Source organism: Sceloporus undulatus, chromosome 2 (genome assembly GCF_019175285.1).
Source record: "Sceloporus undulatus isolate JIND9_A2432 ecotype Alabama chromosome 2, SceUnd_v1.1, whole genome shotgun sequence".
NCBI lineage: Eukaryota > Metazoa > Chordata > Lepidosauria > Squamata > Phrynosomatidae > Sceloporus > Sceloporus undulatus.
The window spans coordinates 128,458,507-128,485,467 of NC_056523.1; the positions used below are offsets into that span (position 1 = coordinate 128,458,507).

Genomic DNA, 26,961 nt, shown 5'->3' on the forward strand with positions numbered 1-26,961 from the left:
AGGTAACTTCACTGGAGCAGGGCAATCTGTCTGTCACCTGCTAACTAAGGAATAGATTAAGAGGAGCAGCATTCCCCATGACTGGGCTTTGGGAGCGGGAGTGGTTCTGCAGTGGTTCTCCCTGCTTTCAGATCACCTGGTAATAAAAGAGAAAGACTTAAATCCTTCTACAGTATGGGCAGAGGGGGAACCCTGGCAGTAATATTTTATTCCCATTCTACTAAATCTTTCTTGATTGTCTCCAGTAGCCTATTTGCAAACAGCATCCTGAATGAGAAGTCCCCATCATCCTCTCTGTAGTATTAAGGGTTGGGATAGACAGCCATCTTAAAATTTTGTCCATATTCTCTCTCTCTTTTAGCCCATTATCACCTGGATTGTATATGGTTCCTTCTAAAAGGCAGAGGGTGGATATTCATCTCCTGGGGCACCAGATGGTTTCCACATGAGCTTCCAATTTCCATGTCTTCTGCAAAGAGAGTCCCTTGTCTCTGCTCTGTAGGCTTGTGAATCTGCTATGATTTGAATGGATCCAGTCGACCAGAAGGTGGGCAGGGCTTACCCATGAATGTGTCTTGTGTTGAAAGGAGGGAATACTGACAACAGTGCCAGCCTACATGACAGAGCAGGTAAAGCCACAACACTCCTTCAAAAGGGTGAGGCCTGTCTTTGTTACATACGGTGTAGATGTTTGCTGTCCTCTTGACATCACCTTCTTCTCTTTTGCAGGAGCTGTGAAGAAACAACTGGTTATAGCTGCTATAGGACCTCACTGTGAACCATAAATGTGCTTAAACACAATTTCAGTTCAAAGTGCATTGAAAGACAGAGCTTTGAAGCTGGATCATTACCAACATGTTTGTGCCCTGAGAGTCATTTCACAATCTGAATAAACCATTTGAAATAAATAGGATTGCAGTTAGTTGTGTGACTAAGCAGTCTCATTCTTTTCAAGGGTTTACTTTAGCTAGATGTATTTTTGGATTAGTGTTGTGTGAGAGCAGCAAACCACCATTTGCCAATGAAAATCCTAACACCATTTCACAAAGAGAATCTGTCAGCCCTTTCTGCCTGGTTTGTACTTGTACAAAATATGTACATTGAAAAGCTTACAGTTGACTTTTTTGGTGTATTGCAGTACCTCTTGGGTATAGATTTGAAAAATACCAACTGTGAAGTAGCTGTGAGAAGGCTGCAGAATGAATCATAAATGCTATGAACAGGACAAAAGTATATGTCTCTGTGTGTGCTGGCTGGCTGGCTGGCTGGCTATTTCCCTTCCAGTACTTTCTCCTGTGTTTTAATATGGGAATACCAAAGATGGTCTCCATGTTCACTGATTCTCTCTCTCTCTCTCTCCCCTCATATACAATCAGCCCTCCATGTTTGCTGCTTTGACTTTTGCAGATTTTATTATTCGCAAAATTGCTTAATATGATCTCTCTAGGAATCTCTAGGTCCTCCAGCATGACTCTGAGGTCAGCTCCTGCCAGAAGTCACAGTGGAGGACCCAGAGATTGCCAGAGAGAACATTTCTCTAGGCATTTGTGGGTCCTCCAGCGCAATTCTGTGGTCTGCTTCAAGCAGATGTTGACCATAGAGTTGTGCTGCAAGACCTAGAGACTCCTAGAGAAGTGTTCTCTCAGGTAAAAACAAATAGTGTTTTTTTAATTTGAAGGTTTTCCACTTTCACAGAGGCCCCTCGCCCCTAACCCCTGCAAATATGGAGGGCCCACTGTATATGGGACATTCTATAAACGGAACTAAGTGTATAGCACAAGGAGTAAGCATAGACCAAGAAGTATCTTTCGCATGCACCTCTACTATTGATTTGGAGCAGGCATCTGAAATAAAAAGCTGTTTAAAGACTGGGAAGGCTTTGCTTGGGAAAGAGCCCTAGTTTGCAGAGCAGGAAGTTTTTTTGTTTTGGTAATTAAATACAGGTTCTGATTTGCAGCCAAAGAAACTGTTCCATGGGACAGAAGCTCTGATTTGTGGCCTGGGAAGATGTTTTATGCAAGTGAGCTGCAACCTGCAGCCCAAGAGATTGTTGCACTAATGATCGTTCCTCAGAAAACACACATAGAATCGAGCCGTTCTGTGTAGGCCTTAAAGCCATAGCACTAGGTTTTATCCCTCGGTAAGTGGGAAGACACCCCAACTAGATTTATTTCTAGCCCCACCCACTTCTGGATTGCTCCCAGCCCAGAAAATGTTCCCACTCATGCTCCATCCAGCAGGTTGGACAAGACTTGAACTGAAATGGCAAATTACAATTTCAAAAGAATGATAGAATCATGGAGTTGGAAGAGACCACAAGGGCTATCCCATCCACCCCTCCCCTGAGCTTGTCAATATTCCTCTTGAACTGTGGTGCCCAGAAGTGGACACAGTATTCCAGGTGAGGTCTGACCAAAGCAGAATAGAATGCACTATTACCTCCCTTGATCTAGAGACATCTAGAAGGCAATGCCATAATCACAAAAAGTCAACATGGGTTTCAGAGAAACAAGTCATGCCAGACAAATCTAATCTCTTTCTTTGATAAAATTACCAACTTGGTAGATGAAGGGAATGCTGTGGATATAGTATATCTTGATTTCAGTAAGGCCTTTGACAAAGTTCCCCATGACATTCTTGCAAACAAGCTTGTAAAATGTGGGCTAGACAAGGCAACTGTTAAGTGGATTTGTAACTGGTTGACCGGACGAACCCAAAGGGTGCTCAACAATGGCACCTTTTCATCCTGGAGAGAAGTGACCAGTGGAGTCCCACAGGGCTCTGTCCTGGGGCCAGTACTGTTCAACATCTTTATCAATGATTAGGAGGAAAAAATTGGGGGAATACTTATCAAATTTGCAGATGACACCAAAGTAGGAGGAATAGCTAATACCCCAGAGGACAGGATCAAAATTCAAAATGACCTGAATAGACTAGAAAGCTGGGCCACAGCTAACAGAATGAACTTCAACAGGGAGAAATGTAAGGTATTGCACTTAGGGCGAAAAAATGAAATGCACAGATATAGGATGGGGGACACCTGGCTTAAGGAGACAACATGTGAAAGGGATCTAGGAGTCCAAGTAGACCACAAGTTGAACATGAGTCAACAGTGTGATGCAGCAGCTAACAAGGCCAATGCGATTTTAGGCTGAATCAATAGAAGTATAGTGTCTAGATCAAGGGAAGTAATAGTGCCACTATATTCTGCTCTGGTCAGGCCCCACCTGGAATATTGTGTCCAGTTCTGGGCGCCACAATTCAAAAAGGAAATTGAGAAACTGGAGCGTGTCCAAAGGAGGGTGACTAAAATGGTGAAAGGGCTGGAAACCATGCCCTATGAGGAACACCTTAGGGAGCTGGGTATGTTTAGCCTGGAGAAAAGAAGGTTAAGAGGTGATATGATAGCCCTGTTTAAATATTTGAAAGGATGTCATATTGAGGAGGGAGCAAGCTTGTTTTCTGCTGCTCCAGAGACTAGGACCCAGAGCAATGGATGCAAGCTGCAGGAAAAGAGATTCCACCTCAACATTAGGAGGAGTTTCCTGACAGTAAGGGCTGTTCGACAGTGGAACACACTTCCTAGGAGTGTAGTGGAATCTCCCTCCTGGGAGGTCTTCAAACGGAGGCTGGATGGCCACCTGTTTCGGATGCTTTGATCTGGATTTCCTGCATGGCAGGGGGTTGGACTGGATGGCCCTTGCGGTCTCTTCCAACTCTATGATTCTATGATTCTACTCTCTTACTGATGCAACCTAGGATCATGCTGGCTTTTTAAGCTACTACTTTCTCTCAGGAAGAATCCTCTGAGGGTCAAAGGGGAACAGACTGCCTCTGAAAGTGATGAGCTTGCATTCATAAGAGGTTTTTAGCAGAGGCTGGATGGGGTTGCTGCTGGTTTATATGCCATCCTTCCTCATGAGAGTCCAGAGATGATTATGTAGCAGAGGATCTCCTGCCCTAGCTGAATTTTGGACTAGAACACCTTTGAGGCCCTTTTCAGATCTCTGGTTTTATGTTGTTGTTATTTTTTACTTTTGATATACAGTTTGCATGCATGATACAAGAATGACTGTGACAAATGGTGCCCATGTAGAAAACAGGTTGGTTGCTCAAAATGTTAACAGATGGAGGCACTGAATTCTCTATCTGCCATAACCAAAACAAACAAACAAACGACACCTACACAGATGTGTATCACTTCTGCATTATGTCGGCAGCAAAGTATCATCTGCTGGTTTGTTGCTGAATGTGCCAGTTTATGGGCTAACCTCATAGCAGCCTGATAACCAAGTGGTTGCCTGAATCACTCACTACTACAAAACAGCAAATAACAGAGAGAACAAATGTAACTACAAAGGGACTTGTAGCACATCTGAGACTAACTGAAAGAGAGAAGTTGGTAGAACAAGCTTTCATAGACTTTTGCCTACTTCCTCAGATGCAAATATGTAAAACAAGACAAATTATGCAAACTAATTTTGCCTCATTTTTACAGAGCACAAATTGCAATGTTTCTCAGTCTTCTCTCCTTCCCTGTGACTATATGTATGTTTGGCTGTGGATGTGTGGCTGCACTTACCAAATCCATAAGCCCCCACAGGGCTGTGAAAATAGTGTTATATGTACAGTGCACCTGCATCATATGTGAGTGCATCATATGCGGCTTTCAGCATACGCTGAAAGCCGCGCTGGCAGAAGCCTCTGTGCACCCTGGAAAGGGAAATGGTGTGCGCGCCTATGGCCTATTTTTAATGGGGCTCAAGCATACGTGGAATTCCCCTTACGCAAAGAGGGTGTGTGTCCAGAACAGATCCCCCGCATAAGGGAAGAGACCACTGTACCTACCTGTTTTCAGAACGGAGGTTTTGGAGAGTTTGTTCTTCAAAAACTCAGCCATTTCCTTGTCTTCTTCTTGTTCTCTGTGAAAGGAAGAGGTTGATTACTGCTCCATCCATGAGATCAGCACCATAGCATGAACATGCCTTGCTTGTGGGTGAAGATATGATTACAGTCCACAGAGCTGGGGGGAAGAGTTGGATTCAAGGGATATGCAGTTGAATTCAGAAAAAGTTACTTTGTAGAACTACAGTTCCCACAATCCTCTGGCTAGCTTGGCCACTTGACATACTATAAGGGAGATTCTGAGATTTGGAGTCAAAAAAGTAACTTTTGCAAGCTCTGCTTCCTCATTACAACTCTCCAGATCTTTCCAAAGAAACAAGCTGTTTTGTTCATCCTTGATTCTGGGAGTATCACATTTAATTTAATATAACCTCGGAGCCCTTCCAGGTTTTTTTTACTCTTCTTTAAAATATCTTAAAATGACTGCATATTGGGTTTTACCTTGACCATTCTTCTGAACCCATTTCTACTAGTACCCCACTTTCTGTTGTCAACCTTCATTGGAAAAGCTTCAATTATCTGTAACAGAAATTTCAGGAAACTTAGATTTCTAGGATTAGCAGAGCAAAAGGATTAGCAAGAGGACCTAATAATTGAAAATCCATAAGTTTATTTCCTTTGTCGACAAAGGAAAACATTGAACTCAGTGGAATTCAAGTTCCAAAAGCTGAGCACCCCGAACAAGACAAAATGGCTCTTTTTATATTATTCAAGACAAAGAAGCTTCTTCAATACACCTGATTGGCTAATTACAATTTAAACATACAGAATTCTTACAATCAGAACAGAAATACATGCATACATTAAAACTGCATCATCACTATTTACCCCCTCCTGTAGGAATTCAGTGGCTTTCCCTTCTAACCTTGCTTCTGAATGTCTTTATCTCAGTAGTTTATGTTATGTCTTTCTACTGGTGCCAGCTTCCATCTAGGTCAAGATGCACTCACTATTCCTTTCCTCTAGTAACTCCAAGCCTTTATTTAAAAACTATCTCTCTGGCTGACAAAGGTGACTCCATCTTTCTATAGTTTTTATATTTCCAAAAGGAATTTCCACCACATATCTTCTTTACTATATGAGATAGTTAATTTTAAAGTATGCAGAATTAAAATTGCCTTGTGAATACAAATAAAACAGTGTGATTTGGGACCCACATCTGTATTTTTAAAAAATCATATTGTTCTAGCAGTAATCCTCTCCAGTTGAATGAATGAGATGCTGGAGATCTAAGGAGAGCTGGATTCATATCTCTGGTCCCTTGGCTAATTTCCTAGGGGAAGAACACAATTCAAACAATAGCTTTGAGCCAGGAAACAGGCACCCATCTTGTTTTCCATGTGTACCTGAGCCTTTCAAACTCCACATCATCCACAAGGAAATCACGGGTCTCTACAAGTTTGTGAATCTGCTGCACTAACTCCTCCTCCTGCTTTTTGTCTTCTTTTGATTTCTTATTCTCTGTAATGTGGGGAGAGAAAAATACACAGCAATACATTCATTGTGTGAGAAATATGTCAATGCCTCCTTTGAGTGGAGGTGGATCAGAGACACTGTCTTCTCTTTAGTTGTATCTCAATTGTGGAACATTCTCCTGCAAAAGGTTCAACCTTGTTGTTTGAGCTTTTTAATACAGTTTTAACCTTGATACAGTTTTATAATGTTTGGGTTTTTATGATTTAGGGTCAAGATCTTGCACCACCACCGCCACCATGATGACAGAGCTCTATCAGTATCCCCCCAACACTACCTCTGGAAAGTGTCAGTGCCCTGCCAAAGCATTTCTGAAGTGCTGTAAATGGAAGCACTGGGAAATGTCAACCACTATGTGCTCCTGATTGTGATGTTTGTGAGGTGCCTTGAGAACAGGCAGCTGGAGAGAGACTTTAGGGTCTTGCCACTACTTCTTGACCCAAGGCATCCTTGTGCAGTGGATATTTTCTAGTGCCCTGATCTCCAGCTCCTCAGTAACACTTTAGTTGGTACACTGACAGGCTGTGAAGGAAAGAATTTTTTGGAGTCATTCATGACCATAAATGTTAATCTCTGTACTCTCAATATCCAACGTCCAGCTTACAATATCATAACTGCTGAACAGGATGCCATCAATGCTGTTTTCTTGCATTTAATTTATCACAGTTTTTGTATTTAAATTTTAATTACTTTTCTCCTTTCCATAAGTTAGCTTGCTAAAGAATGACATAAAACATTCCTAATAAGGAGCCCTGGTGGCGCGTGTTTAATGCCTGTACTGCCGCCATTCACTCAAAACCACAAGGTTGCGAGTTCAAGACCAGCAAAGCCCAAGCTCGACTCAGGCTTGCATCCTTCCGAGGTCACTAAAATGAGTACCCAGACTGTTGGGGGCAAATTAGCTTACTTGCTAATTAGCTTACTTGCTGTTCACTGCTATGATCTTTGGAATAGTGGTATATAAATAAAACAAATTAATTAATTAATTAAAAGCTAATTCCGATGAAAAATTTTCACAGTGCTAAACAGCAGTTAATGATTTCTTTTTGAAGGACAAGTATTCCCAAAAATAGTTGTACCTTCTCATCTACAGTGTGAGTAATTGTTTGAGCAGGGGGATTAGAAATCAGAGCAAAAGGACTGTAGGCTGTGGGTTCAGCACTGCTGTTAAAGACCTAAAAGTTAAAGCTACAGATGGATGAAGTGTGACAACTGAGGGAAAATCACATTCTGGTTTATTAGTTCTGGAAATGTGGACTGCACAGTTGATATTATGTTAAATGGGCCTAAATTAATCACATTCCTCTTCTCCCTGTCATCTGTCTTGAATCTAGGGTCTGGACACAGAAGACCAATCTAATAGGGTACCATCATGAGACTGAGGTGGATAATACTGAATGACACCATGGTGAAAAGAAAGATAAAATTCTATTAAAATACAAGGATATGGTTGAGAAAAGAGTGATTCCAAATGCTGACCCCAGTGTGCCATCTTGTTAACCATGTCTATACATTGTCAATCCAACTTACCATATACAGTAGTAGTGCTTTGCACAGTTGAGGATTCGTAAGAGCAATGTGTCACTGTCTCTTTCAATAATGGCCGGTGAGTCATCCACCCTCCTTCCATGATAATGCCTCTGAATTTTTCTACTCTTCATATCTCACTTCCTGATAATGCCCTTTGCCTGGGACTGACAGATGATTTTATTCTCGGGACATATATTCATGAAACCATTAATTTTTCTTTCATCATACTTGTAGGAGAATGGGATTTATACATTTATCAACCATTCTACCTTTTACACAAATTCCTATTTTTCTCAGACCTTGTTTAATATAATAATGTAAACATTCCCAGGTTTGAGGCTAGTAAAGTCTTGAGTAATTTTGCAGGTAATTGTATATATGTTCCTTTTCTGCATCCCCTCTTGGGGTGGGTAGAGAAAGTAGAGGTAGTCAAATGATCCTAAAGAAGGCAAACCTCATGGGTAGATCTGGCTCTTTGTAAGTTCTGGCACGAATGTTTGGGAGGAGTAGATCCTAAAGTATACAGGTCTCTCATGGTGGTTTGAGCACTGGATTATGACTTTGGAAAGTAAGGTTTAAATCCTGGCTTGGCCAAGAACCCCATTGGGTGACCTTCGGCAAGTCACACTCACTCAGCCTCAGAGGATGGTGATGGCAAGCCCCCTCTGAAAAAACCCGTCAAGAAAACCTATGATAGGTTCCCCTTAGGATTTGGCATAAGTTGGAAATGACTTGAAGGCACAGAAGAACAACAACACACAGGTCTCTGGGAGAGTTGTTGGAGGTATGAGCCTTACCTGGCAATGCAATCAGTTTCTGTAATTCCTTTTTCAACCTGCTGATTTCCTTACAAAGCTGGATATCATCCATCCTGTGAAGACAAGGGGAGAAGAAATCTTCAAAAGATCACATGGGTGGATCCAGCCTTATCACAGGCAAACTGGGCCCTCATCTCAGGTGATGGTTTAAAGGAGGAGCCTTTGGGTCCTGCAGAGGGAGGGAATACTAATCTGTGCAGTGCCCACAAAGGGACATATGCAGGCATGAGGGAAATATAGGCACTAACAGGAAGCCAGACACTGATAATATTTTTAAAAAAGAATATTAAGATCCAGCACTGAAAGATACATGTGTTTCAGTTATACTTCTGTAGCTGCAACTCTTGATACTAACAACCCAAACCCACCCTGTAAGCTTCATAGTCTCCCGCAACACAACCATCAGGAGTGGGTCCAGCTATTTTCCCTTAGATAGCCATGCAAGGACCTCCAGAGGGCCTTGTGGCATTCCTCCAAATGACATCCTTGCAGTCTCTCCAACTAAAGGAAACAATTGTACTTAGATGCATTATGCTGATCCCACCTCCTAGTGCTTCAACACCCCAGATGTAACTGAGTGGGAAGAGGGTTGTGTGGGCAGGGTCATTGAAGACTCATATTTCCAATGTATGCAATGTCCAAAAAAGTGAGTTGCAATGGCATAAGTTGGATTTAATGTCATCATAAATCACTAGCAGGATGCCAGCCTCACTCTATAAGCTGATGTAGTTGTGGGGAGCACTGAGCACATTGTCAAAGAACTGGGAGATCAACATCAGGTCTCTTATCTCAGTACTCCCTATCTCCCACCCACCCACTAAATGGCCATGGCACCATGTTCTGGTCACTAGGAAAATATAGGTACTAGCAGAAAGTCAGACACTAATAATAATTTTTTAAAACAAATATTGAGATCCTGCACTGCTGCAACTCTTGAGGATAACAACCCACAACTACATTGCCCTGTAATGCTTCATGGTCCTCCACAACACAACCATTGGGATGAGTCCAGATATTTTCCTTTAGCTAGCCATAGGGACCTTTCAGAAGATAAAATAACATGGAAATTCCAGGGTGGAGCATTACCCTCTGCCTGCATGATATAAGATGCTAGTCTAGGAGTTATAGTTCCAAAAGATAACTAACAAGCTCTTGGTCTAACATTGTACTTTCTACATATACTTTAGTTTTTAGTTTTACACACAATTTAGTAGACTATTATCAAAAGTCAAGATATGTGGAAGGGAAATTTTGAGAGAGAGAGAGAGAGAGAGAGAGCACTTGTTTTGGATGTAGTTGATCTAAACTAATACTTATATAGCCCTCAAACTAATAGGTGTCTTTTAAGCAAGTCAGTGTCTCTGAGCCTAATCTGCCTTAATGCACATGACAGTAAAGGGCAGAAACAGTGAACTATGTCTCTGCCTCTCTCTATTCCAGCAAGGTGCAGCCAGTTAAATTTAATTAACCTGACTCCTTGAACAGTTCAGTCACTAGATGCAGTTTTAAAAATGGCACTTTTTTCTAAATAAGTACCCCAATAATTTTCTGGTCATCCTAAGAATACAGCCAAATTTGCTGATGCTGTTGCTGACTAAAAACCAAGAGGAATAATATTTTGCATCAAATTATATTCTGTTGTTATCTTTCTCCAAGTAAACTCCATCTTATGGCAACTTTGTCATAGGGTTTTCTTGGCAATTTTTATTCTGAAGAGGTTTGCCACTTTCTTTTTCTTCCAATTCCAACACTCAAACCACTATACCATGCTAGCTCTATTCTATCAGGCTCAAACTGGAAAGTAGCCTTTTATTCTTTTGCCTTTCCCTCCAAATCTCAGTTAATTTGGCTTTAACAATCTGGTACATTTAGGATTCTTGGAAGCATGCTTGGACACTGTGTTTCTCATAAGGGAGCTAATAACTCTGGATTGCTGTTTTTGTTCAGAATTATTAATATAAGTATTCTGTTGTCATACAGTTTTGGGGATTGGGCACCACAGGGCAGAGGATTAAGATGTATTAAGAAACTTAATTTATCTCCATGAAGATAAAGCTAAATGAGGCCATTGGGATTTCCAAGCAAACATACATTTGGTTTGCACAAACTTCAAGCAAGCTATTTGCAATTCAGAGGGCCAATCCAGGTTGATGACAGTTAATGGCAAGAAATATAATCACTGCCAGGTACAACTCAGAACTTTGGAAGGCAAAAATTATCTATATTGGTCAGTGCTTGTTGATCATAGTGATGCTAGGCATGATCTATGACCAGCAAGCCACAGCCAAGATTTAATGACTGTATGCTGGGAGTGTACAGGACTATACAAGGGAACAATTTGCCATCCTGGGGGAATTTGAAGGATTTTATTTCTTATATCACTGTTCCACAACCTTTCATGATCATCTCCAACATGGGTAGGCAGAATTATTGTACTGATTTTCATTTCATTTAATTGATTTCTTAGCTACCTTGTAAAATCAGTCTTCCATGACATCTTTGGTTTACACTATATAAAAGACTCTCTTAAAAACAACAAGGTTGTTGCTAGCATTTATTTATTTATTGGCTAACTATACCACCTTTTCCCCAGTGCAAGGCAGAAGGGACTTACAAAATGAATTAAAATAGAGTATGATTTTTTTTTTAAAAAAAATATTAAAATAAAGAACTGAAATAAAGCAATTTAAAACAAAACAAAGATGAAGTGATATTGTGTGTCTGTTTGTTGTGCAATCATGGAACCAAACCACAACAAATACCACTGATAGTCCCCCATGCAATACTAACCAGGGTTGACCATGCTTAACTTCCAAGTTCAGACAGAATCTGGTGCCTTTAGAACCCACCATTAAAAGATGCTTCCAGACCAACCAATTAAAGTCCAAAAGTGTGTCTAATTAATAATTTGTAACAATTATCTGCTGGTAGAAGGAGAACAGAGACGAAGCCAGGCAGTACTATTTCCCTCCTGGTGTGAGAGCTCCTGCTTTTGAAAGGATACTCTAGCAGAAATGTTGGGCTTTTGAAGGGCATTAAAAATATTCCTGAGCAGTCTAAGATTCTGTCCTCTCCCTGCTCTAGGAGCATGACTGAACAAGTAGACATGGCATTTGATTTGTAAACGTTCCAAGTATTTTTATTCACAAGGGGCGGGGGGGGGGAGCCATGCAGCTATTTTTACACTCAGCTGGATTTTTGTATTACTCACTGTAATTTGAAAGTAAATGTGTGCCTTAGTGATGTGAAATTTAAAAGTAAAACTTCCATTCTCTGCAGCCAACACAATTAAAAATGACTTTCTCCTGTATAAACAAGCACATGCAAGCAATGTGTTACAGAATAAAGGTGTTTTTTTAGTGTTGCCTGAGGACATGCCTGAGCAAGGAGGTGAGCTGGATTATTTCAAATATTGCTTAATAGGGCAGACATCTAGTTTGTAAGCCACTACTGCAGAAGTCATGTGGCTCAGCAATTTAGCTCCTGTTTTGGGTTGACAATCTCAGTCCAGTGTAAGCTTATGATACTTCTTTATATCCTTCTTTCTGAACAGGGGCATAGTTCATGGACCAGAGTTCTCAAGGGAGAAAGGTGCAGAAAATCTGAGTGTATATAGCAGAGCAGCCATCCTTAGCTGCTCAGCCTTGGAGCATCTCCATTAAATCACTCTTTCCCACATAAAATATAAGTTTGCCCCAAAGAGTTTCAGATCATAATTCTGATATTGGCTGCCTGTCTTGCTTTGGCTTCTGAGTGTGCCAACCCATGGAGCAAACATAGGCAGGCAACACTGCAGCCGCGTTATGCTATTCTAAGAGGTTGAGGCTGTTTACAAAAGATATAACTAAAAGGAGCCTTCAGCCTTAGGAAAATCCACATTGAAGGAGGCAATGATCTATTTCTTCAGATTTTTCCTCTGGTGGGAGGACAAGGCAAAGCAGCTTTGAAGGAGATGCCTGTGTCAGGAGAGAGAATTGAAAGCATGGGGGGTCACTATCAAGTGTCACCTCTGTAGGTGGCTGTGTGGGAGAATTCATTAGATGTCAGGAAAACTTGGAAGGAAGATGCAGTTAACAAGCCTGAACTGTAACAAGGACAAAATATATCTGGTGGCTGCTTTGGCAAAGTCCCTAATGAAGCTGGAGGAGGGAAACAGCAGCTCACAGGCTTGCACAGATGAGAGATGCCATAACTGTGATCAGTGGGTTTGCTGTAACCCTTGCAGATCCAGTGAAAACTATAGCCTGCTCCCAGGCCCTAAAAATGATTTTTGAGAGAGAACTTGGCATTATTGCCAGATTTGTCTTTCACCCACTTAAATCATTTGGAGGCCTCCCCAGTTTGGGGGAACCAAGCATGGGGAAACTACTACTGAATGAAAGTAGATGCTCTACCAGAAGCTGCTGTACCAGGTGCTTCAGCTGGGAACCCAGTTTTACTCCTCTTGCACCTTCTTTGTGTAGTAGGGGAGTGAGGACAAAAAAAACCAAACCCAAGTAGGCTGGATGTGGTTGGCTTCCCATCTCCTCATACAATGAAGGAAGGAGTACATAAAGGTATCTTGTAGCACCTTTGAGACTAACTGAAAGAAAGACATTGGCAGCCACAGATGCTGGTGAAACGTCAGAAAGAAACTCTGCCAGAACATGGCCACATAGCCCGAAAAACCCACAAAAAACTATGAAAGAAATACATTGGCAGCATGAGCTTTCCTAGACTTCAGTCTACTGAGGAAGCTCATGCTGCCAATTTCTTTCAATTAGGTGCTACAAGATCTCTCTATGTACTGATTCTACAGACTAACATGGTTACATCAATGAAGGAAGGAGGCTTTCCTTGTAGAAACTTCTGGAAGGTAGCCAAATCCCAGCTAGTGATCAGTTGGCTCCTGGAAGTGCCAGCAGGCAATGGGCAAGAGTATTCCCATTGCCTTTGATCAGGGACTGGGTATATAGGGACTCCTTTCCATGCTTCTCTTAGCTGGGCTTAGGGAGGGATGAAGAACCCTGCGGATCTGTGAGCTGGATCTGGTCTCTCTGTGGTACAGAATTCACTTTCCAGGCCTAGAAGGACCAGACCTTGTTCCTTTGCTTCATTTTTCTGTAGCTTATGTGTCTGATAACTGCAATCCATACTACACAGAGCTTCCCCTTCCCCTTCCCCTTCCCAAACATTGCATTGAAGGTAAGATCAACACAGAATAATAAACAACATATTGGCAGCCATGATAGTTTCCACAGAGATGATTCAGAAGGTTCATCTGGTACAGACCTACTGGTAAGTTCCGGAAGGTACAATCATGTTCAGCCTGTTCTGCACCGGGCCAGTTGGAATGATTGCCAACATGTTTCTCAATTCAGTTTCTCACTGTTGACTTTCAGCTTGCATGCTTGAGCTTCCTGATTCCTCAAGGATTGGAGCTCATTTGTTTGTTGTGAGGGCCTGCCATCAGGCTTTGCAAGGGCAAACAGCAGCAGCTCTGATGCCAGTGCATGATTCAGAGCATCATCCATCATTCTTCCAGTAAAGGGTAGAAGAGATACTGCTAACTTTTTTGTTGTTGGTAGTATCATAAAAATATTGGAACTTTACAAGAAGTTTAATGGTTATTTCTGGAGTATATCACACGGAGCTTTCTGGAGATTTTCCGGCTCAGTTCCGATGTGACTACACTTCCAATGATGCGCATTCACGTCGTAACATGAATGTGTTATCAGATGCCATTCCTTTCTATGGGAGCTCCTTGCAAGGTGCTTCCGTAGTGATTCCAAAGTGACTTCTCATTTTGGTAAACCCGGGGGGGGAAAGTGACTTTACAGAATTCACTTCTAGGCTCACTTCGATTGCACTGCGAATTGGTCTGGTGTGGAAAACCACTCCAATGTCACCCCCCTTGGCCCCCTGCGTCCTGCTCTGTCATTCCCCTCCTCCTGCTTTATGTCATCTCCTTCTCTCTGCCAACCAGCCGATCCCATCATCCCCTGTGTCCCCTGCGTCCTCCTAGACCCCGATCTGCTCCTCTCCTTCAGCCTGCCACCGATCCCATCATCCCCTGCCTTCTCCTAGACCCCGATGAAGGATGACAGCTAAGGAGGGGGTAGGGAAGGAGGGCAGTGTCCAGAGCCCCACTGAGCATGTGCAAGGGTGCCGATTCGAATCGTTGAACCCTCAAAGTATGCTCTGGTGTGGTAATACAATGTGCACTCACCCCCCCTTTGCTTGAGTCCGCATCATGTGACTTGCTTGGAACCGAACTGACTTCGCTTCCCCCTCAATTCGGAAGGGCAACAGAAAGGCAACCAGGTGTGGTAAAACATATGTTTTAACCTTAATTTGCATTGCTAGACAGGAGTGACTCTGAATCTGGTGTGAAAAAAATCACGCTTTGATTGCTAGAACAGGAGTGACTGCGGATCTGAGCTGCAAAACCCCCTCCCTCCTCACACACGTGATAAGGTCCTCTGTTATACATGTGTACAGTAGGCCTTTCACGTTTACTGGAATTAGGGGCACAGGACCCCTGTGAAAGTGGAAAAGCCACAAATTTTAAAAAAACAAATCTTTAAACCTGAGAGAACACTTCTCTAGGAATCTCTAGGTTCTCTGGTGCAATTCTTTAGTCAACATATACTGGAGGATGAGAACAGAATTGTAGAGGATCTACAACTGCGTAGATAAGTGTTCTCACTAGGAATCTCTAGGTCCTCCAGCATAACCTCTGGTGGAAGCTGACTACAGAGTTGTACTGGAGGACCTCAAGATACCTAGAGAGAACATATTAATCAAATCCGCAAAAGTCAAACCTGCAATTTGGAGGGCTGACTGTATTTTTAATAGTATATTACAGTGCTCTGGTTATGTGTGCTTTTGTCTCTTTGCACTTGTATTTACAATTAATTCATTTTTTAATGATGGTTTTAAAGGTCAATTTTTGATAGTGTTCTTCTGTGGCTATTCGATTTTCACCTTTTTTTCCCTGTCTGTCCATCCATCCATTTTATTGTAAACTGGTTTGAATAACTGGAAAGTAGTAATAGAAATATCATTGGCTCGTTACAGACTGCCAAAAATAAAGCTGCTTCGGGTCTCTTTGGAGGTATGCTGTTTAAATGATGCATGCATCCTAAGAATCCGGAAGCTGCACCAAAGCTGCACTCCAGTGCTTAGGAATGGAGTGTGGCTTTGGCGCGACCTCTGAACTCTTAGGATGCATGCATCATTTAAACAGCATACCTCCAAAGAGACCCAAAGCTGCTTTATTTTGGCAGTCTGTAACAGGCTTTAGTGAACAAATAGGAAGCTTTGAAGAGAACAGTTTAAGAAAAACATGGATCCAGGAAAGGGGCTTCCTACATTTCAGCCTTATGTCCAGGGGTCCGGTAGTAACTGCAAAATGTCCTCTACTTTGAGCCATAAAACTTTTCTTTGTGTCATCCTCTAGCTAAACAGATTTGTTACTGCCCCAGCTGCTGCAAAAGGCTGTGGAGAAGACTGTTGCTGACCATGTGGTTTTTTTTGTTTGTTTATTTTCTTACTGAGGTGTGGAAAGGAATGGAGGATCTGGGTTGTTGAAGTTGATCAACAGCACCAAGGGGAAGGAGGGGCCAAAGTATATGATCTGGGTTGAGGAAGAAGCAGGAGGGATGAGAGAACAAATACATTCAGTGAAGGGTTTGTTGCTAGTAAGGTACAATTTTAAGCATTTCTCTTGCTCAGAGTTCTGTAAGTATATTGCAGGCCAACAAGGTATTTTAATGAAGACAAGTTCATGGGAAATATATGGTTGGGTACACAATAAAATGCAACATATGTAATATTTTTGTTTGTTGTTATCCACCCTCGAGTCAATCTCGACCCATGGCGATTCTGTAGATGAGACATCTTCAGGACTCCCTATGCTCAATAAATAAAACATATGAAATGAATTTATATTTATATTAGTGATTTTAGCTTTTATTTCCTAATGCTCTATGTTTTTTCTCAAATGACCTACATTTTGTGGTGTTTTGTCCTCTTTTCCAGTTATGACATCTGGTCACTGTAAGCAATAAGAACATACCTGGATGCTTCTTTGCCACCCCCTGTCTCCACTGATGAGTAAATGGCCATTGGAAAGGAAAGCTGTAGCAGTTTAAAAGGTGGATTTGTGCAGAGTGGGTGTAAGAGGGAGACATGTCATAGTTCCACCTCTGCAGAACAATATGTCTCCCAATCGAGGATCTCAAGCAACATTTCATTAAACTGAACCCTGGAGGTCCTTAAAGTACAACAATGTGGGATAACCAATGCTTTAAGTAAGCAACATAATGAAATACTATAATGGTCATATAGCCTTGGGTGGGTGGACTGTCTACTTATGCTGTTATGTTTTTATTTGCCCCTCTCTATGATTTTAGGCATCATGTTATTAAGGGTAGGTTGCCTTGAAGTAAATGATGATGGATATATAAAATCTTAGCACCACCTTTTACCCTGGTGATACCAAGATGTACTTGTTTTCCAAAGCTTTGGGGGTTTTAATTTAATATTGTTTTATTGTCTTGTATATTTTAATGATATACATGTCACTTTGCTTTATTTATATTATATTGGTTTTTTATTATATCCCAACAATCTGTTCTATAATGGTATTGTGTAGTTTTATTTTGGAATATTTTAGATTATATTCCTTTGGCAGGGGTGGCTGTTTTTGTTGTTGTTTTACTTGTAAAGCACCACATAAATGGATGACGCTATACCATATTCATAAATGATGATGATGATGATGATGCCACTTTCTGCCACATTCACATTTGCTTTTAACACAAGTTCAATTATGCCCCATATCTATATACATTTGAAAGTTTATTTTTAACCCCATAAATATTTTTTCATGTGCACACACACTTTAAAAAAATCACATTCTTGTACACAACATCTCTCTAACAGACACATTTATGCAAGTCATTTTTACTATTGTGAACATTCTGAATGCAATTTTAAGTAACGTATGCATTTTTTGGAAATTAGTAAAGTGTGTCACAAAATTCAGAAAAAAGCAAACAGCAAAGAATAACTGTGTTCTGATTCACGTATTAGTTTGGGAATTGTAAATTAGCTTAGTCCATATTAAAATGCAAGCCATGCAAATTTCCATCTCTGGTGTCATGATACATCCTCTGATAGCATTAATATAGAAAGCTAATTTTATAGTCATCTTAGAGTTCTAAATTGCTGTGCTGTCACAGTCAAACCTAAGATCTGGGACAAGCAAAAGAAGACACTCTTTCATATAATGGAAAATGCAAGTGTGTTGTTAAACATGATTAGGAAAAGGGTTTGAAAATAAATGATATTATACAAAATGTTTGATGGGTCACATTTCAATCACTTCACATATTTTCTGAGCTTCCCATCTCAAAATGTTCACTAGAGAATTCACAAAATATTCACAACACTAGAGAGTTAGAAAAAGTAATTGAAAACTGCACCCTCAGAATCTCCCAGCCAGTGTGTGTGTGTGTGTGTGTGTGTGTGCGTGTGGGGGGGGAATGGGTGATGCAGTCCCTTTCATGCCGACTACCACCTTTGACCCTTCCAGCCACCATCAAATGCCCCTCTCTACACATACACTTTTAGAGGAAAGATTGCCCAAAGAGTGCCTGGGAGAAGGTAATAAAATTTCCTCTTTGCCCTCTGCTTTGGCACTAATGAGAAAATTTTGTTCACCATGACAAGGAATGAAAAAGATTAAAAAACTAAGACAAAGAAAGAAATAACTCCATGTTCATAGAGTATCTTCATTCAGAGTAACTGTGAAATTTCATGTTCATAGAATAGCTGATCAATTTCTACTTTCCATGAGCATGTATTTGGCATAAGTGGGCTGCTTTCAACAGAGGCTTATGTTAAGTGAAAGTTGTTAGTCTCAAAAGTGTTGCAAGATTCTTGGTTGGTTTTGGTGCCACAGAGTAACACAACTAAATGGTGGCTAATGACCACCATGGCAGTGGAGCAATGGATCTGCTCTGGATTGTTAGTATGAACTTCAAAAGAGGAGCTGAAGGTATTTGGGGTTAGGTTTCAGCACCTCTGCTAGCTCCTTTAAATTTCAGATTAAATTTAGAGCTATCTACTACTCCTCCCACTAACATGAAAGCCACAACTATCACTGACACAACTCTCCCTCCCCAAAATATGAGATACTGAGTTCCATGTACAGCCCCTCAGTGCTTGCAACATTTACACAGCCCTGTTCCATGAAGCTCTGTGAAAAGGTTTGGAGGTGGCAGGCAGGACAAGACACCCACTCCATATTTTCCTTATTTACAGAATTTCATTGACTGGATAAGGCTCAGAACAAATCCCAAAGAACAATTCCTCTCCAGCAGTTCTTCTTCTGAGGAGCCCACTGCACATTGTCTCATCTGCTAAGCATCTTCTGCAGATTTCAGAAGCCTCTAAGGCATGATCCATGATACACAAATTGCCAAGCTAAGGCCAGCATGGCCACTTGGCATGTGGGTATGAAGTGTGGGATGTTTTCTGAAGTTGGCATGTGCTCTCTGGGAAATGTGGAAGCCCCACCAAGAGGCAGAAAGAGCAAGCAAGCAAGGGAAGAGAAAGAGCTTTCCTGATTCTCCGAGGTGCCTTCCCACACAATCGAGCCTACAGTCCTTTTAAACCACTGGCCTTCAAATTTTGATCCTCCAGATGTTTTGTACTTCCATTCCCAGAAGTCCCAACCAGCTTGGCCAACTATCAGGAATTCTGGGAGCTGTGGTCCAAAACATCCAGAGGACCAAAGTTTGGGAATCACTGTTTTAAACAGACTCAGAGAGGATTAAAGTGATGAACAAAAAATGGGAAGTTCAGAAGTAACAAGGGAAGGAAGAGGTCCTAGAGGAAGCTGAACAGATCTGGAGGAAGAAAAGGAGGAAACAACACTTAGAATTGCTCCTCACATTACTTGCCCCTTTCTACCTTAGAAACTGAGGAGCATGAATATAGGAAACTAAGGCCTGTTACAGACAGGCATAAAATATGTTTCTAGGACGTACTGGGGTTAGGAAAGGGCGTCCATTCCAGACACCCTAATCCTAGTACGTCCTGGGGCCGTACAAAATGGTGGCGCCCATTCTACATGGGCACCGCCATGGGGATGTCACTACCGTGCTGCCTCCAAACCGGGGGGGGGGGGGGGGCAGAAGTGACATCCCGGCACGGCACAAGGGCGCCTGGGGCACCCTTTCCATGTAGCCGGAAGGAGCTCCATTTCGGAGCTCCTTCCAGCTTTGCATCGCTGGCGCAGCCTTCAGATGGCTGCGCCAGCAACGCAAAGCAGAAAGGGGCCAAGCGGCGTTTTGCCGCTTCCCCGCGGCCTGGAAAGCGACGGATCAGGGCCTCAGAGGCTGCCGCTGTGGCAGCTGAGGCCCCGATCCAGCGGGGAAAGGGCCGGATACAGGCCACCCCAAAAGGGCGGTCTGTAACGCGCTTAACTTTCCCCCAAGATTTTGCATCTTAATCAGTGATCTCATGTGCACCCTGGTTTCCCTTTTCCCTACTCACATGTATCTCAGCTCTGATTCCCTCCGCACCAGGACTTCACGGATCCTCTCAATTTTGAAAAGCTCCCCTTCGATGTCGTCAACAGTGGTAGTGGAGTCAGCCATGGAGACAATTTCATCTTCTGAATGCAAAACAGAAAAAAGGAACTACATTACAAGAAGGGACAGGAAATATGAAGCAGGGGGAAAAAAACAGTGCTTCCAAGTGAATGGATCAGAGAGGCAGTCAGAAATATATTCACTCAAAGTGACAATGGTTCAAATGTTACCCTGGTGTGCCTGAAAGATTTTGACAGCTGCCAGATGGATTGTATGGGAGGTCCTAAGACAGGGTGCTCAAATGGTAAAGAAGAAGAAGAGAGAGAGGAGAAGTAGCAGTAGCTTATGTTATCATAAAGAATGGTGCTTAAGAAGTGGGAGAATTTGAAGCATGCTTTCCTTGCAACCTGAAAATTCTGTATCAGCAATTCTTCAGCCTCACTTTCCACACTCCCCTTGGAGAGATATATTCCTTCCACAGTCAGGCCCCAAGGGCACGCTTCTCTATTTCACTCCTCTCATGAAGTGCCTTTCCCTTCATCACTTGACACATTCTTCAAGAGACTGCTAGTAATTTCAGAGTCTGAACTCTCAAATCAAGACTTCACTTGCTATTATCATCCCTTGGGAAAACCTCTGAAGCAAAACCAAAATTATTAGAAACCAAAATATCTGTGTATGTCTTTCCTCCCTCGAAGGTGGTGAGAAAATAGCACGGTGGCATTTCTGTTGCATCATAGGACCAAATAAATAGATCCTCATTTTAAAACAGGGGTGGCCATCTGTCAGAGGCTGGGGGTTTTTTCCTGAGAAGACTTGCACCCCTTCAAACAAAACAAAACAAAGTTTTTTGTGGGTTTTTCGGGCTATGTGGCCATGTATGTATTTTCCCTGGAAGAAGATTAACCATCCATTATGAAGCCAAGCCCTCCCTCCAGTCCATCTGCCTTGGTCCAGGCCTTGGAAATAGAGAGGAACTGCTGGACCTCTTACCCTTTCCCTCCACCACTCCCTTCTCCTTTTGTGTCATGTCTTTTTAGATTGTAAGCCCGAGGGCAGGGAACCGTCTAATTAAAAAGATTGTATGTACTGTGTAAATTTACAGCGCTTCATAAATAAAGGTTAATAATAATAATAATAATAATAATAATAATGTTCTAGCAGAGTTTCTTCCTGACTTTTCGCCAGCATCTGTGGCTGGCATCTTCAGAGAATGCTTTGCCTGGAAAAATTGGGTGTATATATACCCTGTGAGCCTGGGAATGCAGGAGTGATTTGCATGTGTATTGTTCTGTGTTAATGGCCGGCCTCAGGCTGGGAGGCTAATGCAAAAGAGGATTAATGTTTGCTAATTGGTGATCATTATCTGCTGGCAGTATATGAATTTAACATGCTCTCACTTTTCATTGGTCACCAGGAAGTAAACATGGGCTCAATCTGCAAGTCTCATTGCCAAGACATGTATTGGCTGGGGAAATCCCATTATGCAAAGAAACCCATGTTAGTTGTAGTGCTACATATTTGGTTTACTATCTGGTTTGACTATCAGTGCTCCACACTAACTGCATCAGCCCTGTCAAATATAATTTGAGTGGACAAAGGGACACACTTACAACAGCATAATCTGTATACATTACCAAGACCAACTATGCATCCACTGCCTTCCCTCATTCTCCTTTTACAGCATGTACTAAGAGAGCCGAGTGACAAAATCAATACTTCATTACTGAAGCAAAATGACCTCCCAAGCAGGTCTGTGCCAATGAGTCAGACCAGAGGAAGGAGCAAACTTCTGAGTTAAATGATACTGTGATCATTGCCTGGGAAGAAATTGCCACTAACGAAGAAAGGAGGAAAGCTGAAAACCTCTGTTTGGTATAGCATGGGAAAAAGAAGTTGCTCAGCCCATCACAGCCCAAGCTGAAGTAGTCTGAATGGGAGACTGCTGGATACTAGCCAAGGGCTGTAGCTCAGTAAGCAGGAGGTAGGCTTGGCATGCAGAAAGTCCCAGGTTCAATTGCTGGCATCTCTATGTAAGGCTGAATTAAAGATAGCTGCTACAGTCACTGTAGACAATATTAGCCCAGATTAGAGTGACACACTCCCACCAGCAACATCCTAGCCAGAATATTTAAACTGGGAGTTGTAGTTCACCAACATGTAGAGATCTACACAATTCCCACCCTTGATTTAGATGGACTGATGCTCTGACTCAGCATAAGATAGCTCCTAATGCTAAAACTAAAGAGCGTATTCTAGTCCCAATCTTCTTGGCTGTGTCCTATGAAATGACAAGGGCTGCAGCAGCTCCTAGTGAAACAGAGAGACAATTAAATAGTCATCCCCCAGAGGGCCTCAACACAAGCCTAAAACAGCCCTTGCAGAAACATATTTCCCAAGAATGTCCAGTGCACAGCCATTTGTTGCTATGTGAGTTCATATTCATTCTTGACTTATAGCAACCCTATGACTGTTTTTTCTGGGTAAGATTTATTTTGAAGGCATTTACTGTTAGCTTCCTTTTAGGCTGAGTGAGAGTGTGACTTGTCTCAGGTCATTCACTGAGTTTCCATGTCTGTGTAGGGATCTGAAACTTGATCTCTCAGAGTTCTAGTCCAGCACTCAAACTACTACACTAGTAGTTCCCAAACTTTGTTCTTCCAGGTGTTTTGCATTCAGCTCCCAGAATTTCAGACTGTTGGCCAAAATGTCTGGGGCTTCTGGGAGTTGAAGTCCAAAACACCCGGAGGACCAAATTTTGGAAACCACTGTATTACACCATGCTGGCTCTCAAGTGCAACTTTAGTCTTTTCCAAAAGCAAAGAAGGAAGACTTTCCACTAAAGAGGGTTCACAAATTCAGTGCTCTTCTGATTAAGAACTGTTATTCACTCCACCTGCTAGGCTGAAAAGAGTGATAAAACCCTGGTCTCTTTGCCCCACACCATCCCCAATGTCAAGAGCTGCCAACCTTTGGTATGTGGTTAGCTCAAGGGTTTTGTTTGTTGTTTGCTTGGTTGGTCTTAAGCATGGCTGAGTGCAGGCAGAGAGCTTAGCTTCCCCCATACATTTTGTTGCCTGAGGGGTCAGAGATGATGGTGCTCCTTTCCCTGTCACCTGTACAGAAGATGGTGAGATAGAGTCGTCCCTCACTCCTGGGGATGACCAGTTAATTTAAGAGTCTGTGCAGAACAGATTGAGTGATAGATACCCAGCTCTGTCCTCCAGCAGATGAAAAAAGGTTCAGGAGGAAGAACCACAAGGTTGCTGCTTTTCCCACCATGATCACTGGAGGTTGTTTCCTCACCCTGCCCACTAGAGAGAGCATTCCTGCATGACTTGAGTGTGCCCAAGAACTCTTCTGGAATCACAGAACATACCACTTATAGCACACTCAATTTATTCAGCAGACAAGCCAAGCTGGGAGTAGCACCATGGCAGCCACAGTGGGAGTAACACAAAGTGTCCTCCTGGGGAAAATGCTGGCTCCCATGTCAGTGAATCTGTTTCAGGCTTTGGTCTGAACTATAAGGGCGTGCCACACCTATTCTGGGATGGATTCATCATCCTGGATATCTCTTTTAAAGCTCACTGTACAAACCTGGAGTAGATTCACTATCCCACTGACATGGAATCCATCAGTTGCTCTGACCTAGACCATCCTTTCCAGCAAACTAGCCTTTCTTGCCAGGCTATTAGTTATAATAGGCACTTTGGGTGGCATTACGGGTGCCATTTCCCTGCTGCTTGCCAGCTTCTGTGTATGATCATTACAAAAATAATAGGATAGAGGATGGGTGGTGGGTCAGAAGTGGGTGAGGAGGGGGATACACACGACCCCCTAGTCCTTCTCTTCTGTTCACTAGTTCATGGAAGGTTTGAGAAAGATGCTGGCGTGTTTTTCAGGCAGAGTACCCCACTCTGAGGCAGGAGGAAAGGAAAGGTGCCTTCACCACCAGGTCCTGACTGCCACTCAGCTGTGGGAAGTGTTTTCATTGGCCCTCTGCTGCCTGTTGTCAGAGTCCATCTTCCTAATTGCCTGACTGTGCCCATTCACAAATACAGGGACCTGGCAGCAACAATGGCACTTAGCAGAGCAGAGAAGAAATAGATCACCCTCATTGCCTGGCATCCTCACAACAGAGAAAGCCCCAAGCCAGGAAATAAATAGATTCCATTAGGGATGCACAAAGGAACTTCAAGCTATTGCAGGAGCCCCAAATAATAATTTCCTCTCCAGTCAACGATATATGCTATTTCCCATCAGATGGCTCTCTGCAGACACATGCCAAGGAATCTGCCAAGGCACTGGTGCTTTGCCAATTTAGTGTGCCTTGCGGTCATAACTCTATCCTGCAAGAATATGTGCCAGATGCTTCCCCTCTTCTCTCTCTCTCTCTCTCTCTCTCTTTTTGTGAATGAACAGGAATCCAAGCATTTGGCCCAGAGCCAGCATTCCAACTTCATGTGCCTGAGAGCCTTTTTTTTCTCCATCTCCCTTCTGCCCATCACAGCTAAATACAAATGTGCTCAGTTTCTTGCACCAGTAAATCAAGCAGTGGACCAAAGTGCCTTTCTCAGCCTGAGGACACCAGGAACTGGGTGAGCAGAAGGACAGGAGGAATCCCATCAGTAGTAGCAGCAGCTTTGCACTAAAAACTTTGACGGCAGAGGGAACTCAGCGACATCTTATGCACATAACATGCACAGGCACATACCCAATCCATACACCTGACACATATGTACGTATTATCCAAATCTGCAGGGAGGGTGTACCCCACTGCAGGCAGGGTATGAGGAGAAAATAACAGGAGGGGCTGTTCCCCAGAGTAAAAGATCATCTCACCTTTGCCTGTTTCTGCTGCTTGCCACTTAGTTGACTCCAGGGATCCATACTGGGTGGATGCCTTGCTCTCCTTCTCCATCCTCTCCCCTTCCTTTGTTTTTTCTTTTTCTTTTTTCCCAATCCCTTTTTTCTCCTCTTTTCTCTCAGAATTTCCAAGGAAGGAGCGTGTCTATAAAGCACAGACTACCAAAGGCCAGAAACCATCCTTTGAAAGAGAAATGGTTACATGGAGAAAAGGGAATCAGAGAAGCACAGGACAGGCACAAATCAAGCCTGGCAGCTGCTGCCTACTAGTTTCCACACTGAGATGCTTTTGCACAGCTGCCTGGAGATGGAATAGAAATCAGAGGATGTAGGAGCAGAGTAGATGGTGGTCCATTACTGCACTCACGGGCTCCCTCTGGTGGAAATCAGGATTAAGCACTTCCCTTGTAGTCAAGACCTTTAAAAGAAAAATGAAGAGCCAAAGCATATTCTGCTATTTTCTTGGGTCTCACAGGCTTTGGCTGCTGCTTACTCAGCCACCCATGCTGAATATTTAAATGGTCTCCCTCTCCCTCCCTCTTTCTCTCTATGAAAACAGCCAAATTCCCTTAAACAGCTCTTTGTGAGTATACTCAGCTGATCTGTACTTTTCAAACTGACTCTTCCATCCAAGCTGTAGGTTAGCTGGCATCATGAGAAGCCACAAAATATTGTGGAGTGAAGCACATGTGTACTAAACTCATTTACATTTCCGCACCCTCTCACTGAACATTTTCAATCAAAAGAAATGAAGAAAAGGCAACTTAACACTCTTCCTCTGGACTCACCTCCCCAAATTAGACAACACACAGCCCTCTGCATTTTTGCGGGACGGTTCCTCACACTCCAACTATCCTTTTTCCCCCTTTGCTAAACTGCCATTATTCAAATGCCGCCATTAATTGCCATAGACAAACGGTTCTAATCTTATTTCCTTTCTGTTCTTCTTCCATGTAAGATACTATTTCAGTGCCAAGGTGGGAAACTGATGACCCTCTGGATTCTATCCCTGATCACCAACCATGCAGTCCAGGAGCAACAGAAGCTGAACTCCAATCTGGTGTATGTGTGTGAGTGTGTGTGTGTGCACAGGTTCCCCATCCCTATTCTAGTATGGTATTCATGAGAAATGAAGGTCACCCCCCCTTTTTTTTTTTGTATTTGTTTAGCCCCCATTCCATTGGTTGCAACATGTAATGAGTCATGAGTTATGGAATGAGTGAAGAATCATTCATGTTAATTGAGAGGTATTGTGGGCTTTGATTTTTCATTAGCACTCTACATACTCCATCATTTAACATCCAGGAAGTATTCAATCAGAACACCCTAAGAGTTGCACCAGATTAGTAGTACATTTCCCCCACACTGACAACTAGATGCTTCTGAGGCACACCAGCATTTCAATACCCTGAAACAGCTGGGTTACGCCAGCGTGGATTTATAAAGTTGCTTTGCAGGTACACTGGTTTGGAGAAGAATGTCCACCTGGTTAATTTCATTTATAGTTGATAACAGTGTATGTGTCTAGACCAAAAGTGAGAAAAGTGTGCCTCTCCAGATGCTGCTGGACTGCACTTCCCAGCAGTCCTAGCCAGCACAGCCAAAGGTAGGTGAACATCTTTGATGGCCACAAGCACATTTATACTGCATGCAGTAAATCTGAATTAAAGGTGTAACACAGCTATTGATTATTGACATCATGTGATGTTTTCTTTCCTGCTACAACCAATAGGTTAGACTTTAGACCAGTGGTCCCCAGAATGTGCTCTTTAAGGGATTTT

At 42.5% G+C, this 26,961-nt stretch overlaps 1 protein-coding gene across 2 annotated transcripts; it reads right to left on the reverse strand.

The window, feature by feature from the left end:
• Window positions 1–600: 600 nt before the first annotated feature.
• On the reverse strand, window positions 601–25,474 carry LOC121924065 (bMERB domain-containing protein 1-like). Of its 2 annotated transcripts, none has more exons than XM_042455146.1 (6): window positions 25,157–25,474; window positions 20,274–20,394; window positions 8,706–8,779; window positions 6,252–6,366; window positions 4,849–4,922; window positions 601–732 (listed from the first exon to the last, which is right to left on the reverse strand). In XM_042455146.1, exons 1-6 carry the CDS (start codon window positions 25,233–25,235, stop codon window positions 614–616), a joined length of 582 nt encoding a protein of 193 aa, XP_042311080.1. In that variant the 5' UTR covers window positions 25,236–25,474; the 3' UTR covers window positions 601–613. The 2 variants fall into 2 exon arrangements, with proteins under 2 accessions (XP_042311080.1, XP_042311081.1); XM_042455147.1 differs by lacking the exon at window positions 25,157–25,474 and adding an exon at window positions 20,542–20,629.
• Window positions 25,475–26,961: the final 1,487 nt, after the last annotated feature.

What these genes read in the sequence shown, in the direction of transcription:
- LOC121924065 (XM_042455146.1), bottom strand. Translation starts at nt 25,235, where the DNA reads ATGGAGAAGGAGAGCAAGGCATCCACCCAGTATGGATCCCTGGAGTCA. An exon ending in GAAACTGATTGCATTGCCAG is followed by an intron (nt 6,367 to 8,705) that starts GTAAGGCTCATA and finishes CCCACATTACAG; the next exon opens with AGAATAAGAAATCAAAAGAA. An exon ending in AACCTCCGTTCTGAAAACAG is followed by an intron (nt 733 to 4,848) that starts GTAGGTACAGTG and finishes GTTTCTTCACAG; the next exon opens with CTCCTGCAAAAGAGAAGAAG.